The 17,863-nt window shown below is 42.7% G+C and overlaps 1 protein-coding gene across 1 annotated transcript in view; it reads right to left on the reverse strand.

Annotated features, from left to right (window-relative positions):
• Nucleotides 1-558: 558 nt before the first annotated feature.
• Nucleotides 559-17,863, reverse strand: part of zeb1b (zinc finger E-box binding homeobox 1b) — a 217,183-nt gene continuing 199,878 nt past the window's right edge. Inside the window, 3 exon segments of the mRNA XM_034172362.1 lie at nt 559-3,096; nt 6,734-6,914; nt 16,232-17,863. Coding sequence (XP_034028253.1) covers nt 2,375-3,096; nt 6,734-6,914; nt 16,232-17,863 — 2,535 coding nt within the window. The 3' untranslated portion in view covers nt 559-2,374.

Below are 17,863 nucleotides of genomic sequence, written 5' to 3' on the forward strand. Positions count from 1 at the left end.
CTCCAGCCAAGGCTGGTGCCCATTTACAGCTGGGTGGGCTGATGAAGATGATGCAGATGACGTGTCTTGTTCAAGGACACAGACAGGTCGCATGACTGAAAGTCGAACCCAGGTTTACAAGATGGTAGCCCAACTCCTTAACCTGCTGAAGTACCTGCTCTACACCATGAGAAAACAGAGAAAGGTGCAGACTTTAACATTTACAATTTCAATTTATTTCCTTTATATAGCGCCAAATCACAAGAGTTACCTCAAGGTGCTTCACACAGGTAAGGTCTAACCTTACCAACCCCCAGAGCAACAGTGGTAAGGAAAAACTCCCTCTGAGGAAGAAACCTCAAGCAGACCAGACTCAAAGGGGTGACCCTCTGCTTGGGCCATGCTACAAATATAAATTACAGAAACAATTCACAGAATGACTATACAAGAATTGCTGTTGGTGCACAGGACAGGAGGGTCGCCAATTTACAGTGTTTTATTTGTCGTTTGGGTGAGTGAACCCACTAAAAATGCATGATATTGAACCTGCTAATGACAATATGATCACAAATCCCACAGTTTGTAATTGATGCAATTTATTGTGAGATGGGGAGTCATAAAAAGGAACCAAAATAAAATAATAATAAAAAAACACTATAAAAAAAACTGATGGGGTGTTAAAAAGGGTAGGGTGGCATATAAAAGTGGGTGTGGTTTTGACACATAAAGTAACAAATTGGCACAAATAAAAACATAAGAACATACATCAGTATTATTTTGGCTTGGTAAAAGGACAGTTTGTGTGGTTAAGGATCATCCTTCAATACAACAGCACACTCATGCTATTAGACATACAATAAGTTTTCAAAAGTTCAGTAGCTTCATATTAGCAGGGAAAGAAAACTAAACTAACACAAAAATGTTTGCTGAGAGGTCACAGGTTTCAATTTTCAGGCTTGCAGGGTGTATTAAGTTTTTCCCTAAGAAAAAGAAAAGTGTTGTTTCATTTGTTTGACAAACACACTTCAGTATGCCGGAGTCTGGTTTGAACAGGCGTGTCATCATCTTCCTTTGAATCTTTTTGCCAATACTAAAATATATTATCGTATTAATACAAACTACAGTATTGTACACTACAGAGTGTAATAAATAACCATAAAGAAATACAAAAAAACAAAACAAAACACATAAATATAAAAGTTCTCTGTGACTAAACAGACATAGCCATTTGAGTGTGGGCGGGGCTAATACTGCCACTGCTGAAATCTTACAGTACACACGGAACATAAACCAACAATACTGACAGGTAAAAAGGTGGGAATTCCCCTCCTGGGATTTGATGACCATTTCTTAATAGAAACATCTCAGCGTTTAACGGCGACAAATGAGTGCACTGAAGAAGCGCTGCAAAAGTATGTTTTGTAAAGATGAAGAAAAAGTTAAAGATCAACTTTATTTATCCTGAAGACACACTTAATTTGAAAAGCCGTGCACTGGAATTCTGTGAGTCACCGACTGCTGAGATTAGAAATAAGCCAAAGTCAACAGTATTCCGGTGCGTTAGTAGATTTGGGATGCAGTAATACCTGATCACAGCTGCTATTCAACAGCAATATTCACAATGGCACTTTTGATATGCATGTTTCTCTTTTTTGTTTGTTTGTTTTGCATAAGGCTCGGAGTGGTGGGAGATACGTGTGTGTGTGTGGGGGGGGGTGTCGTACAGTTTTCTATATCCCCTTTGCTCTGAAGATTTAAAACATTAAACTACATGTCCAACCCTCAATGAAAAGACCCTCTCCACTGATTTTTCTTCTTAAGGCTCACAGTCCAATCAAACAAATGTGACGCTAACACCCGCTAGCATGATGGCGTCATATTTCTACTGCGGTAATACTGAAGGGTAGACAACATAACTGCTCATTCCGTAGGTAAACCAAGCCACTTGTAGTGCACATGATTCTTCTTATTTTCAACTTAATAAAATACTGACTTTTTGTTCATTGGCAATAAAAAGGTATAGAAATATCTCCCAACTGTACAGCTTTTAAAGGCTAAAATATGAGCGATAAAATTAGTAACACTGATAAAAAGAAACGACCCAAGGTGTTTTAGTAATAAACATTATCTAAAACATTTCGGCTCTAGCTTCCAAAGTCTGTGTAATGTATTTCCTTTGTGGTTAGATTCACGTTCATCTCAGTTTTCTTTCAAAGAGTTTTTTTTTTTCAAACTGTTCTCCTGCGGAAAAGTGTTTTCTTCAGGCACACCTGGAATTCTACACAGTAGCGACCTGCAGCATTCAGAGCAAGCAGATTTCTTGTCCGATGTGCCAGTTGCTGTAGGGACAAATTAGATGTGATTGCATGTTGAGGAGGACAGCCTGCTTCTCCTTTTAATTGGTGTCTCCGTTCTCCTGCGACATCTCGTTCGCCTCTTCACCAAACACCTTCCTGTTGGATTCGTTCTCCTCCATGACTGCCTCCTGCACCTCGCTCTCTTCCATTTGTGCAGATGTCACCTGTCTGTCTACTTCCATCTCTTCTTCCTCCTCCACCTCGTCACTCCTGATGGCTCGCTCTTGCCCCATGTCAGCCTCCTCCTCCTGTTTCACCTTTACCCAACTATTCTCCTCCCCACCTCTTGAAATGATTACTCTTTCCACTCCTTCCTCATTCATCTTCTGCTCCTCATCATCGCCTCCTTCATCTCCAATTTGCACCACGTGGATGTCATCCACATCCTCTGCTTCCTCCTCTTCTTCCTCCTCCTCTTCGCTCTCCTCATCCTCTCTGGTACTGCTCCCTCGTTCATCCAAGTCCAGCTGGGATGGAGGTGAGTGCTGCCTCTGCACCCGGCTCAGGGCCTCCACTTCAGCCTGGGCCTCACTGTCCTCCTCAGTGCTCTCTCTTCCACCTCCATGACTCTGCGCCTCCTTCTTGCAGTAGGAGTATCGGTGGTTCATGTGCTGGGAGTAGGAGCCTGAGTGGGAGAAGCGTTTGCCACACTTGTCACACTGGTAAGGTTTCTCCCCCGAATGGAGCCGCATGTGTTCAATCAAATGATGTTTGTGTTTGAAGGCTTTACTGCAGATGCCACACTCATGTGGTCTCTTCCCTATAGAGAGAGGAAGAAAAAAAAAAAACAAAGCTAAACAGGAGGCATTAAAATTGTGAATATCTGGCCAAATTATAATCATATTGTCTTTTCTTCTTTTGGCTGCTCCTGTTAAGGGTCGCCACAGCAGCATCTTTCTCTGTCACACCAACCACCTACATGTCCTCCCTCACCACATCCATAAACCTCGTCTTTGGCCTCCCTCTTCTCCTTCTGCGTGTTGGCTCCATCCTCAGCATCCTTCTCTCTATATACCCTCGGTCCCTCTTCCATACATGTCCAAACCTGTGCTGTTGCTCTGATACCAACCTCGTCACTCACAAAGAAAATCACAGCATCTTCAGCTCTGCCACCTCTGTTTTTGTTAGCACCACTGTCTCTATGCTATACAACATAGCTGATCTCACTATACTATCTTGTAGACTTTTCCCTTCACTCTTACTAACATCCTTCTATCACCTATCATTGCAGTTACATTTCTCCACCCACTCCAACCTCCCTGTACTCTCTTCTTCACCTCTCTACTACACTCTCCATGACTTTGGATAGTTGGTTCCAAGTATTTAAAGTACCTACCTACTATCAGTGGTGGGAACAGCTAACTAAAAAGTTAGCTTTGATAACTGTTAATCCACTAATTGAAAAGTTGACTTTTATAAAGCTAATCCGATAAACCCCTAAAAAAATTTAGTGGAAGTTACAGATAAAAGCTAAACTGATAACTTTCAGTATTGAGTTCAATACACTAGCAGCTACTGACACAACAATGAGCCAGTGCTTCTGTCTCAGATCAGCCTTCTGTCAGCAAAAGAGATCTGGTGACCATAAAGAAAGGAAAGAGAAGAGCAAAAGGAAGAAGAAGGGGAAAAAGCTAATTTCTCTTCACACCATACAGACTCGCTGGCATATCACACAAATCATGCATAGGCAGACAGTTTTAGTTTCCTGACATGGAGTGGTTGGTTGGTCGGTATAACACACATTACTGAAACATGTGGAGGCTTTTACAAATAAATCTGTATTTATAAATATGTAATTTTTTGCATTTGTAAAAAAAGGCAATTTGAAAACTGAAAATTCTGTTTAAGTTCATTCAGCACTTTTAGCGAAGGTGTGGCTGCAAATGCTGTTCATACTGGCCAGTTCATGCTGTTCATTCACAATTGCTGCCACAGATTCGCTAAAAGTGCTGAATCCTGGAGATCTGACAAAGTGATCTTGGTCACCTCCCTGACTAAGACCCTTCTCCCCGATTGCTCAGTTTAGATGGGCGGCCAGCTCGAGAAAGAATCCTGGTGGATCCAAACATCACTCATTTATGGATGATGGAGGCCACTCTGCTCATTGGGACCTTCAAAGTTTCAGAAATGTTTCTGTACCCTTACCGAGATTTGGGCCTCGAGACAATCCTGTCTCAGAGGTCTACAGACAATTCCTTTGACTTCATGCTTGGTTTGTGCTCTGACATGCACTGTCAACTGTGGGACCTTATATGTAGACAGGTGTGTGCCTTTCCCAGGTGGACTCCAATTAAGCTGTAGAAACATCTCAAGGATGATCAGTGGAAACAGCATGAACCTGAGCTCAATGTTGAACTTCATGGCAAAGGCTGTGAATACTTATGTACGAGTGATTTCTTAGTTTTTTTATTTTTAATAAATTTGCAAAAATCTCAAAACATTTTCAGATTGTTATTATGGGGTATTGTGTGTAGAATGTTGATCCATTTTGATCAATTTTCATCCATGGAATAAAGCTCTAACATAACAAAATGTGGAAAAAGTGAAGTGCTGTGAATACTTTCTGGATGCACTGAATCTCTCTCTCTCTCTCCCTCACTATATGTGTGTGTGTATATATGTATATATACACTCAACAAAAATATAAACGCAACACTTTTGGTTTTGCTCCCATTTTGTATGAGATGAACTCAAAGATCTAAAATGTTTTCCACATACACAATATCACCATTTCCCTCAAATATTGTTCACAAACCAGTCTAAATCTGTGATAGTGAGCACTTCTCCTTTGCTGAGATAATCCATCCCACCTCACAGGTGTGCCATATCAAGATGCTGATTAGACACCATGATTAGTGCACAGGTGTGCCTTAGACTGCCCACAATAAAAGGCCACTCTGAAAGGTGCAGTTTTATCACACAGCACAATGCCACAGATGTCGCAAGATTTGAGGGAGCGTGCAATTGGCATGCTGACAGCAGGAATGTCAACCAGAGCTGTTGCTCGTGTATTGAATGTTCATTTCTCTACCATAAGCCGTCTCCACAGGCCACAATTGACAACCTGATCAACTCTATGTGAAGGAGATGTGTTGCACTGCATGAGGCAAATGGTGGTCACACCAGATACTGACTGGTATCCCCCCCAATAAAACAAAACTGCACCTTTCAGAGTGGCCTTTTATTGTGGGCAGTCTAAGGCACACCTGTGCACTAATCATGGTGTCTAATCAGCATCTTGATATGGCACACCTGTGAGGTGGGATGGATTATCTCGGCAAAGGAGAAGTGCTCACTATCACAGATTTAGACTGGTTTGTGAACAATATTTGAGGGAAATGGTGATATTGTGTATGTGGAAAAAGTTTTAGATCTTTGAGTTCATCTCATACAAAATGGGAGCAAAACCAAAAGTGTTGCGTTTATATTTTTGTTGAGTGTATATATATATATATACACACACACTACTTATTCAGAAAAAAAGGTAAAAGACTGACTAATTTCCCAGCAGCTGCCTGGTGTTATTGTCAGGTGTCTACTATGTACTGTTAATGGATTATTGTGATCAAAATATTGTTTCCAAGTACACACACACACACACACACACACACACACACACACACACACACACACACACACACACACACACACACACACAAATGTATAACTACATAATGTCCTGCAGACTATTCACAAAGTAGTGGGAAACAAAGAATGAGTTTCGACATCTCTGCAAAGTAAAAAATTACAGGCACACAGAGGAAAACAAGAAACACTCGAGTGACTCCCACACACTGTACTGCCAAAGACTGAGAAGCCCATAATGATATCTATCATCAATGTATCCAAGGACAACATCTCCAAATAACACAACAAAATCACAACTGTGTTTGTAAGCCTTTAAGGAAACTTTATCCAGGCAGGGAAGAGCTAGTTTCACCTTGGATGAAGTCATTTGGAGCTGAAAGTTGTGGTTTCTCGCCAGGTATCAGTGTAATGAAGAAAAAAATCGTAATACATCTCTGAGAGCACTGACCTACACTTGGCCACGACATCATCTCAGAACAATCCAAATCACTAGCAGAGCTTGCCTGCTGCAACATTTGGTGCTTAACACGAGAAGGTAAAGGAGCTGGCAGTGCAGAGGTGGGGCGCTGGCGGAAAGAAACTCTCAGACCTCTTCTGTGCATGTTGAGTAATACTATTTGGAATGGAAGTGTCCTCCCTCTTTACACTGCTAAAAAATGCACAGTGCAATAGCTAGAAATCCCCTTTTGCTTGCACTCTGACTCATCTTTCCCAGGACTCACGATGCGTGAGAGATGTTCTGGTTCTGGCTGATTTATTTTGTTTGCTGTATTTGCTGGCAGCTTTTGATAAAAAGAGTTTATATTTACCTGTATGTTCATATTTGTGTCTCAGCAGGGAGCTGCTCTTCTGGAAGATCTTGTCGCACAGGTCACAGGCGTACATACCGCTGTCTGTCTTCTTCATCTTCTTCCTCAGAGGGCCTGAATCTGAATCATTCTGCTCATCCATGGTGAAGGTGGCCTCTGAGCATGAGTCCTTCTTGTCCTCCTAGAGAGGATGAGAAGTCCATGAAGTAACCAAAACAAATTTAAATTCAAATAAGTGTGTGTGTCACAGTGTGTTTATTCAAGGGAAGATAGTCATGTCACCACTATGTGTACAAAAAAGTCAATATTACTGACACTTGCTTTGATTCTTTCTTCTTACCAAATGATTCACATCAATTGAGCCACTCCCATTTAGGGCCCTGGCTTACCAGATTTCAATGACCTGGACAATATCAAGTGTGTAAAAGAAGAACAGTGAATGGCTCTTAAAAGCCTTCCTTTGTCAGAAAGATGTGCCTTACTCCCATCTGCACATCTGCTGACAGTAGTCTGGTTGTCGCTCTGCCTGCGTCACATGCTTTGTTGCGCTGACTGATTGTATGAAAATTCAGTATGGTATGTCTTCTATAATTGTGTATGTGTTCTATAATTGCCATAATTGTTTTCCATTGAGTATGTCTACCCAGTAACGTCCAAAGTCAGTTTTGTCTCATGGTACTGCCCCATGGAAATGAAATGTGAACAACGTAGAGATACCAGACAATTCCTCAAACTGAGAATTATACAGGCTGTCCTGGGTTGGGTTAGGTTGGCTATAGTCTCCTAATTGGTTATAGACGTGTTGTGGTCACAGCATGAAATAAACCAATGACTGTTATCTACCATTCTCTTGAAGACAAAGTGTGCAAGATGCACTGTGCTCTGGTATTGAGGAAGTGTATGCAAGTGAGAGGTTTTCTGGTGAGGTAACAGATCCATGCCAACCTGTCAGAACATAGCAGCAGGCAGCGGCCACCAAACCTCCCTGAGGTGATGCAGTGATGCACGAAGGCAAAGGAATATGTACTGTTATTTCAGTGAATGGTTGTTTTTATAACAGTCAGGTTGTTAAAAAAATAATCAAATGATTTAGAAGGTTTGTGATTAATTAATCTAAATTACTCTCATTTAATCGCATGTATAATTGTATTGAAAAAAAAATCACCCCTCATATCTCAAGGGACATAGATAAACCGAGATATATCTTTGACAACTATTAAAGCAAATTACTTTTCTATGAAAAGTATTTAACGGGTATTTCACCTACATGTGTTGCTGAGCAGCAGGAAACATTAATGAGGCTCTTTTATTACTCACATCACAGAGCAACATAAAGCTAATCCATGCCCTGTGGATGTGCTGATAGTGTGGGACTACTAAAAAACAAACAACAACAACAACAAAAAACCCTTGAGCTGGTGCTGTTGATAAACCATGCAAAAAACTGTCCAAAGACACGCACATCCAAACCAATTATTGTTGCCCAAAACACTCTATTTTCCGACCAAGTTAATGTCAAAACAAAAGACGGATCAAAATGATTTAAAAATGTGATGCATTATCGGTGCTGTAATTAATTAATCTAAATCAACATATTATTTTGACCGCCATAATTGATTTCTATTCAGTGTAAGCAGTACAGTGGATTAGTGGATAGCACTGTTGCCTCACACTGAAAAGGTCCCAGGTTCGCTTCACACCTGGTTCTTTCTGTGTGGAGTTTACATGTTCTTCCTGTGTTTGCATGTGTTCCCTTTGGGTGATCCAGCTTCCTCCCACTTCTAAAGACGTGGAGGTTTGATAAACTGAAAACTTTAAACTGACTGTAGATGTGAATGTGTTTGTGTGCATCTGACTTTGAGACTGGCAGCCTGTCCAGGGTGTCCTCCCCGGAACCATTAACTGGATTAAGTGGACTCAGACAATGAATGAATGAATGAATTCAGTGTCATTTCAACCCTGCTTGCGTAAGCCTCTCGGGTTTTTGCTGGGCTGTGGTGCAGCAGGTTCTGATATCCACACACCAGCACTGCACCCAACCACACCTTATTTTTTAACATTCTGGGTTCTCAGCCTCTGAGAAAGAGAGATACCTGGGAAAACATGAAAACATCCTGAAGTTACTGGGCAGAATGCATCTTCGTAGTAGAACAAAGGTTCAAGTCTTTTGGATCTTGGAGCTTCCTGTCTTACTCTATTGTTGGGACAGTTGAATGCTAACCAGTAAGACTGAATGTCTTTGGTGCTTGGTGCCTTTAAAGGATTCCAGGGTACCTCTGGAATGAGTTTTTGCCAAATGAGTGGTTACATGTGGTGGATTTCTCTGGGCATGATCCACTGCCTCACTGTTTAGGATCCCAGAGGCTGGAGAAGGCCAAGGGGACACCATTTTTTCAACTGGCTGTGGCAGATAGATGGTTAAGTTTGAGAGGTGGGGATGAACCAGTTGCCTGCCTGGATGGATGCCATCCAGGACCCAGGGTGGTGCGGTGGATATAATGACATGTAGCACAGTGCATGCTCCCAGACTTAATTTGCCCATGAGCTTGCAGATGTGCACAAGTGAACTCATAATTTAAAGAAAGTGGGCACTGGGTGTGAAAATCACAACAGCATCAAGTGGAAAGTACCAGCAATGCTTGTATTGCGCTGTGTTCTCCTTTTCACCAGGCCTGTGGGCTGGTAAAACTCATCCACAGATGGCAATGAAACAGCATGCAAGGCACTATTAAGGAACAGATAAATACACAGGGCTTGTTTTTACAAGGCAGGTCTACGCCAATTCACTTAACACGATAGTATAATACAACAACAGTAAATCAATGAGGCAGGCAGAGGTGCAGCATTTAAACAGATTCCAGTGGATCAATAAGGGCTCTGCAGTAAAGTGCAGCCTCATGTCCTCTGGGTGACAGCCCGAGAAGATCACTCACATACACACAGATCTACATCCTTCATTACGAGCCCATTAGGTGTCTGCACACTAAAGAACTGTTAAGACCAATCTTATTCACAAAGCTGAAATCTGACATTTCTATATATGGCTTATTGATTGCATTTTGGAAGGATTCAAACTATCTATCATCTCCTAGTGGTTTGGAACAATGAGAAGTAATGACCTGAACTGAAGGTTTTGACTGATTACTTAAAAAGAGAAATGCTGACCCCCTTCCTTCCTCTTCATGGCCACAGTGTTAAATGCTGAATCCTTTCCTGTACTGCATGTGCTGAAAACAGCTTACAAACTAGAAGGGGCACCCAGAGTGCAACACCCATGCCTTATATGTTTTACACTGATTCATGCAAACTGATCCTCTGTGATTCAGTACAGTGCATCTGGAAGGTATTCACAGCAATTCAATTTGTCCACATTATGTTATGTTACAGCCTTATTCCAAAATGGATGAAATTCATTTTCTCCTCACACAATACCCCATAATGACAAAAGGTTTTTTTTTTTTTAGATTTTTGTAAATTTATTAAAAAAAATTTAAACAAAAAAAAATAAGAAATCACATCAATCAATCAATTCAATCAATTTTATTTATATAGCGCCAAATCACAACAAACAGTTGCCCCAAGGTGCTTTATACTGTAAGGCAAGGCCATACAATAATTACGTAAAAACCCCAACGGTCAAAACGACCCCCTGTGAGCAAGCACTTGGCGACAGTGGGAAGGAAAAACTCCCTTTTAACAGGAAGAAACCTCCAGCAGAACCAGGCTCAGGGAGGGGCAGTCTTCTGCTGGGACTGGTTGGGGCTGAGGGAGAGAACCAGGAAAAAGACATGCTGTGGAGGGGAGCAGAGATCAATCACTAATGATTAAATGCAGAGTGGTGCATACAGAGCAAAAAGAGAAAGAAACACTCAGTGCATCATGGGAACCCCCCCAGCAGTCTAAGTCTATAGCAGCATAACTAAGGGATGGTTCAGGGTCACCTGATCCAGCCCTAACTATAAGCTTTAGCAAAAAGGAAAGTTTTAAGCCTAATCTTAAAAGTAGAGAGGGTGTCTGTCTCCCTGATCCGAATTGGGAGCTGGTTCCACAGGAGAGGAGCCTGAAAGCTGAAGGCTCTGCCTCCCATTCTACTCTTACAAACCCTAGGAACTACAAGTAAGCCTGCAGTCTGAGAGCGAAGCGCTCTATTGGGGTGATATGGTACTATGAGGTCCCTAAGATAAGATGGGACCTGATTATTCAAAACCTTATAGTAAGAAGAAGAATTTTAAATTCTATTCTAGAATTAACAGGAAGCCAATGAAGAGAGGCCAATATGGGTGAGATATTCTCTCTCCTTCTAGTCCCCGTTAGTACTCTAGCTGCAGCATTTTGAATTAACCGAAGGCTTTTCAGGGAACTTTTAGGACAACCTGATAATAATGAATTACAATAGTCCAGCCTAGAGGAAATAAATGCATGAATTAGTTTTTCAGCATCACTCTGAGACAAGACCTTTCTAATTTTAGAGATATTGCGTAAATGCAAAAAAGCAGTCCTACATATTTGTTTAATATACGCTTTGAATGACATATCCTGATCAAAAATGACTCCAAGATTTCTCACAGTATTACTAGAGGTCAGGGTAATGCCATCCAGAGTAAGGATCTGGTTAGACACCATGTTTCTAAGATTTGTGGGGCCAAGTACAATAACTTCAGTTTTATCTGAGTTTAAAAGCAGGAAATTAGAGGCCATCCATGTCTTTATGTCTGTAAGACAATCCTGCAGTTTAGCTAATTGGTGTGTGTCCTCTGGCTTCATGGATAGATAAAGCTGGGTATCATCTGCGTAACAATGAAAATTTAAGCAATGCCGTCTAATAATACTGCCTAAGGGAAGCATGTATAAAGTGAATAAAATTGGTCCTAGCACAGAACCTTGTGGAACTCCATAATTAACCTTAGTCTGTGAAGAAGATTCCCCATTTACATGAACAAATTGTAATCTATTAGATAAATATGCTTCAAACCACCGCAGCGCAGTGCCATTAATACCTATGGCATGCTCTAATCTCTGTAATAAAATTTTATGGTCAACAGTATCAAAAGCAGCACTGAGGTCTAACAGAACAAGCACAGAGATGAGTCCACTGAGTACCACGGAGTCAGGCACTTCTGATTTAAAGCTCTCTTTTTCAGAGGAGCTACAGCATCCAAAGTTGTCTTCAATGAGGATGTAAAACTATTGACGAGATACTCTATCTCACTTACAGAGTTTAGGTAGCTACTCTGCACTGTGTTGGTATATGGCATTAGAGAACATAAAGAAGGAATCATATCCTTAAACCTAGTTACAGCGCTTTCTGAAAGACTTCTAGTGTAATGAAACTTATTCCCCACTGCTGGGTAGTCCATCAGAGTAAATGTAAATGTTATTAAGAAATGATCAGACAAAAGGGAGTTTTCAGGGAATACTGTTAAGTCTTCAATTTCCATACCATAAGTCAGAACAAGATCTAAGATATGATTAAAGTGGTGGGTGGACTCATTTACATTTTGAGCAAAGCCAATTGAGTCTAATAATAGATTAAATGCAGTGTTGAGGCTGTCATTCTCAGCATCTGTGTGGATGTTAAAATCGCCCACTATAATTATCTTATCTGAGCTAAGCACTAAGTCAGACAAAAGGTCTGAAAATTCACAGAGAAACTCACAGTAACGACCAGGAGAACGATAGATAACAACAAATAAAACTGGTTTTTGGGACTTCCAATTTGGATGGACAAGACTAAGAGTGAAGCTTTCAAATGAATTAAAGCTCTGTCTGGGTTTTTGATTAATTAATAAGCTGGAATGGAAGATTGCTGCTAATCCTCTGCCTCGGCCCGTGCTACGAGCGTTCTGGCAGTTAATGTGACTCGGGGGTGTTGACTCATTTAAACTAACATATTCATCCTGCTTAACCAGGTTTCTGTAAGGCAGAATAAATCAATATGTTGATCAATTATTATATCATTTACTAACAGGGACTTAGAAGAGAGAGACCTAATGTTTAATAGACCACATTTAACTGTTTTAGTCTGTGGTGCAGTTGAAGGTGCTATATTATTTTTTCTTTTTGAATTTTTATGCTTAAATAGATTTTTGCTGGTTATTGGTGGTCTGGGAGCAGGCACCGTCTCTACGGGGATGGGGTAATGAGGGGATGGCAGGGGGAGAGAAGCTGCAGAGAGGTGTGTAAGACTACAACTCTGCTTCCTGGTCCCAACCCTGGATAGTCACGATTTGGAGGATTTAAGAAAATTGGCCAGATTTCTAGAAATGAGAGCTGCTCCATCCAAAGTGGGATGGATGCCGTCTCTCCTAACAAGACCAGGTTTTCCCCAGAAGCTTGCCAATTATCTATGAAGCCCACCTCTTTTTGGACACCACTCAGACAGCCAGCAATTCAAGGAGAACATGCGGCCTAAACATGTCACTCCCGGTCCGATTGGGGAGGGGCCCAGAGAAAACTACAGAGTCCAACATTGTTTTTGCAAAGTTACACACCGATTCAATGTTAATTTTAGTGACCTCCGATTGGCGTAACCGGGTGTCATTACTGCCGACGTGAATTACAATCTTACCAAATTTACGCTTAGCCTTAGCCAGCAGTTTCAAATTTCCGTCAATGTCGCCTGCTCTGGCCCCCGGAAGACAATTGACTATGGTTGCTGGTGTCGCTAACTTCACATTTCTCAAAACAGAGTCGCCAATAACCAGAGTTTGATCCTCGGCGGGTGTGTCGCCGAGTGGGGAAAAACGGTTAGAAATGTGAACGGGTTGGCGGTGTACACGGGGTTTCTGTTTAGGGCTACGCTTCCTCCTCACAGTCACCCAGTCGGCCTGCTTTCCCGGCTGCTCGGGATCTGCCAGAGGGAAACTAACATGTACATAAGTATTGACAACCTTTGCCATGAAGCACAGAATTGAGCTCAGGAGCATCTGATCATCCTTGAGATGTTTCTACAGCTTAACTGGAGTCCACCTGGGGTAAATTCTGTTGATTGGACATGATTTGAAAAGACACACACCTGTCTACATATAAGGTCCCACAGTTGGCAGTACATGTCAGAGCACAAACCAAGCATGAAGTCAAAGGAATTGTTTGTAGACCTCCGAGACAGGATTCTCTTAAGGCACAAATCTGGGTAAGGGTACAAAAACATTTCTGCAACTTTGAAGGCCCCAATGAGCAGAGTGGCCTCCATCATCCATAAATGGAAGACAAGATATCAAAGGAGGGGCTTCAGGACAACTCTGTGAATGTCCTTGAGTGGCCCAGCCAGAGCCCAGACCTGAATCTGATTGAACATCTCTAGAGAGATCTGGAAATGGTTGTGTACCAATGCTCCCCGTCCAACCTGACCTTGAGAGGTGGTGCAAAGGAGAATGGACAAAACTGCCCAAAGATGGGTGTGCCAAGCTTGTGGCATCATATTAAGGAAGACTTGAGGCCGTAATTGCTGCCAAAGGTGCATCAACAAAGTATTGATCAAAGGGTGTGAATACTTCCGTACACGTGATTTCTTAGTTTTTTTTTTACATAAATTTGCAAACATATTAATAATTTAAAAAAAGCTTATTCATGTTGTTATTATGGGGTGCTGTGAGTAGAATTTTGAGGGGAAAAATGAATTTACTCCATTTTGGCATAAGGCTGTAATATAACAAAGTGGAAAAAGTGAAGCGCTGTGAATACTGTCTGGATGCACTGTATAGACAGCTGGGTGGACTGAGATATTGAAGATGAACTGTCTAGTCCAAGGACACAGACTTTTAGTGGCTTTTCTTCTGTTGTGTGGGCCGCCTGAAGAGGAGGTACTGCTGGCCCACCACCAGAGGGCGCCCTGCCTGAAGTGCGGGCTTCAAGCATGAGAGGGCGCTGCCGCCTCACAGGAACAGCCGAGGTGACAGCTGTCACTCATCAACTATGACAGCTGTCACCGATCATCTGCACTTCACCCCGGATAAAAGCAGGATGACACCTCCACCACGTCGCCGAGATATCGTTCTCCTACGGAGGTAATACACTCAGCCTGAATATTCCAATATTGATTCCAGTAGATACATTGTTGCAGCTGTCTCCCCGGAGGACTGGCGTGGGCCGCGACTGCTTCGCTCTGCTTTCCGTCAGATAAGTGTTTGAGACAGGAGCTGCACGAGTGTGTTAGAGGTGGAGGTGGAATTCCCACCGTTGTTGTTACTGGGTGTACACACACCCACACTTGACTGTCTTTGCTCTTCGCCAGCAGTACCAGATCCGACACGCGGAGACGGTGGCCACCTGGGGGACTCGGGACCTGGCGGCTCCAATATCCTTCGGGTTCGGTGGCGGAGGAAATCGTGTGGTTCCGGTTCTTCTCTAGACGGGCGTCTCCTATCGTCGAGCCTGCCCACACGACACCTTTATCCATTGACTTTGTATTTATTCTATAATCTGCTGTGTGTGGTTGTGGCATTCACAACAGTAAAGTGTTCAAATTTAACTCCTTCTATTGTCCGTTCATTTACGCCCCCTGTTGTGGGTCCGTGTCACTACACTTTCCCAACATCTTCCTCCAGAATGAAAAAGTTACATTATAATATGGTACAAACCAAAATGTTCTTTTTGTTCCATTTGTTATGAATGCAGAATATTTGCTCTGTGTACATGTGAGGCTTTCTGACTATTAGATTTTTAAAATAAACTGTGTTGGACTTTAGACCTGGTTTTTGGTGGTCTACAGTGCAAACACTTTCTGGTGTCAGATGATACGAACATGGCAATTCTGTGTATGACTAGACCTAAATTTTACAAAAACACACCCACATGATCATAAATACGTTTGTGTTTCAGAGGAAGTTTGGGGTGGAAACTAGCAAAACCATTTGCTCTGTGCTGTGCTCTCTTTTGTTCCTGGTAAAAGATATAGCCCTTAATCTTACATCTTTTGAACAATACTAAAAAAAGTTGAGGAAGCTCAATAATCAAAGCAAAAATGAAAACATGATCCATTTTCTGCTGTTGACAGTCACATATAAAACAGAGAGATTTCAGTTTTCACCCTACACAAAAGCTCAAATGTTGCTGGAGATGGTTAAGTGTGTGTAGTCATGTACTGAACATTGGGCTCATCCTACAATGGACATACTAAGGTCAAGGTGTTGGCCTGTGGTGTGTGGATATACACCCAAAATATGTTTTTGATAATGTGCACACATCCTAAGACCTCCTTGGCTTCCCTTAGATCAATATTGTATGATCACACAGTTTGGCAGGCAGCCATACTGTGAGAGAGAGAGCAGAGTGTCATCCTCGACTGTTGTACATCTCCTGTTCATGTCTGGGCAGCTGACTTCATCATTTTTCAAAAGCTGTTTTCATTGTCTCCAAAATGCCTCGCTATAACGTTTAAATGATCACAATCAAAAGTGAGACTCTCATCTGACCATAAACTGACAGAAGAGCTTTTCACATCAGAGTTACACCTCTGACAGAGGTATAACTCTGTCAGAGGTGTAACTGATTGCTTACCTTAATTCCACTGAGGTGGATAGTTTCCTGTGTCTCTGTACCAGCGGGACTGCTTGCTGTAGTGGTGTAGGTGTAGGCCAGCTGGGGAATCAGGATAGCCTGGTTGCTGCTGCTTAGTGCCCTTAGACATGGCATGTGGCTCTGGTCAGCAATTGCCACCAGGGTGGGGATCTGAGTGGTTACAATTTTGATGGGGTTGGCACTTTGTGGGCTGGAGTACAGTGCACCAGGGCTAGAGTGGCCTCCACCCATGGCTGAGAGTGGCGATGCCTCTTTCTTTGTGCAAGTTAGATTCAGGGGTTGCTCCTCATTGGTAGAAGAAGGGGAGGGACAAATACAGGTCTTTGTCCCTGCTTTCTCCGCTTCATCTCTGGGAAGCTTTGGCAGTGACAGATCAAGTGGACCCTCGGTGGTCTGGGAGAGCTGGGATGGGACAGGACCACCAGCTGCCAGGTTTAGTGGTGAGAGTGTGGTCGGTGAACTGTCAGAACCATTGACCTCTGCTGGGGTGGCTTCTGTGGGGCTATCCTGGGTAACTGATGGGCTCATAGTGGCAGTGTTCTTCTCTGGGACCAGAGACACCACACTATTAGCTTCACAGGTATCCTCTTCCTCAGAGGGAGGTGTAGGAGCACCCAGCGATATCTGACCCTCCTGCATTTTGTCAAACCACTTCTTGACTACATGGACTGGCAAGCTGACTGAGTCAGAGATTTTGGCCATTTCATCCTTGGTAGGCTCTGCATTTAAGGCAAAATAGGCCTTTAGAAGGGACAAGAGATTCTTGGGTTGGGTGCAAAGTCCTCCTTCTGAAAGCAGGGCAGTGATACCAGACTCAGATTTATCCCGGCCTGCTCCATTTAGTCTGAGACTATCCTTCTTGCAGTGCTTTAGGGCATTTAGTGCTTCAAGACCCCCTGGACAATTATCACACAGGAGACATGTTTTAGTGGTCTTTCCCTCTTCTTCAAACTCTTTTATCTCACTTAGTTTGGTACTTCTAAAGGTAAGATCTTCTGGGAGTTTCTGAGACTTCAGGATCTCATTGGTGGTCTGATCTGGTGTGATTGGCTGGGGCTCCTTCTTCAGATTTTGAGCTGTGAACTGGGCCTGGTTAGGTTCCAAACTATAATTTATAATGATCTTTGCATTGCCGTCCTGGCCCACAATAGGCAGACTAATGGCTGAGATGACTTGCTGCTGGGGAGGATGAAGCAATCCAGTGGTTAACCCTGAGTTCACCTGTCCCTGACCTTTGGTATTGCTTTCCAGCACCTGGCGAATTACGTTCCCGTCCACAGCCACTTTGAGAGCATTTTGCAGGTCTTCCAGATTGATACTGATGGAGATTACCAGCCCCACGGTGGGCAGGACCACAGCTTGCACTGTCCCTTGCAAGGGAGCTGCAGCGCCCCCATTGAAAACCCCACCATTCATGGAAGTCACAGCTGAGGACATTACAACTGTAGGCTTGTACTCATAGTCCACAGGCTCACTCTTGATGTGTTTGAGCGGCGCCTGCTCTTGCAGGGGCTTGTTGTGCTCCAGCTTTTCCCTAATCTGGGTGCGGAGGACAGAGTGAGATGCAGGGAGGGCTGGTGATGCACCCTGAGTTTGGGTCTTGTGTTTCCT

Source organism: Thalassophryne amazonica, chromosome 1, assembly GCF_902500255.1.
Source record: "Thalassophryne amazonica chromosome 1, fThaAma1.1, whole genome shotgun sequence".
Classification (NCBI taxonomy): Eukaryota; Metazoa; Chordata; class Actinopteri; order Batrachoidiformes; family Batrachoididae; genus Thalassophryne; species Thalassophryne amazonica.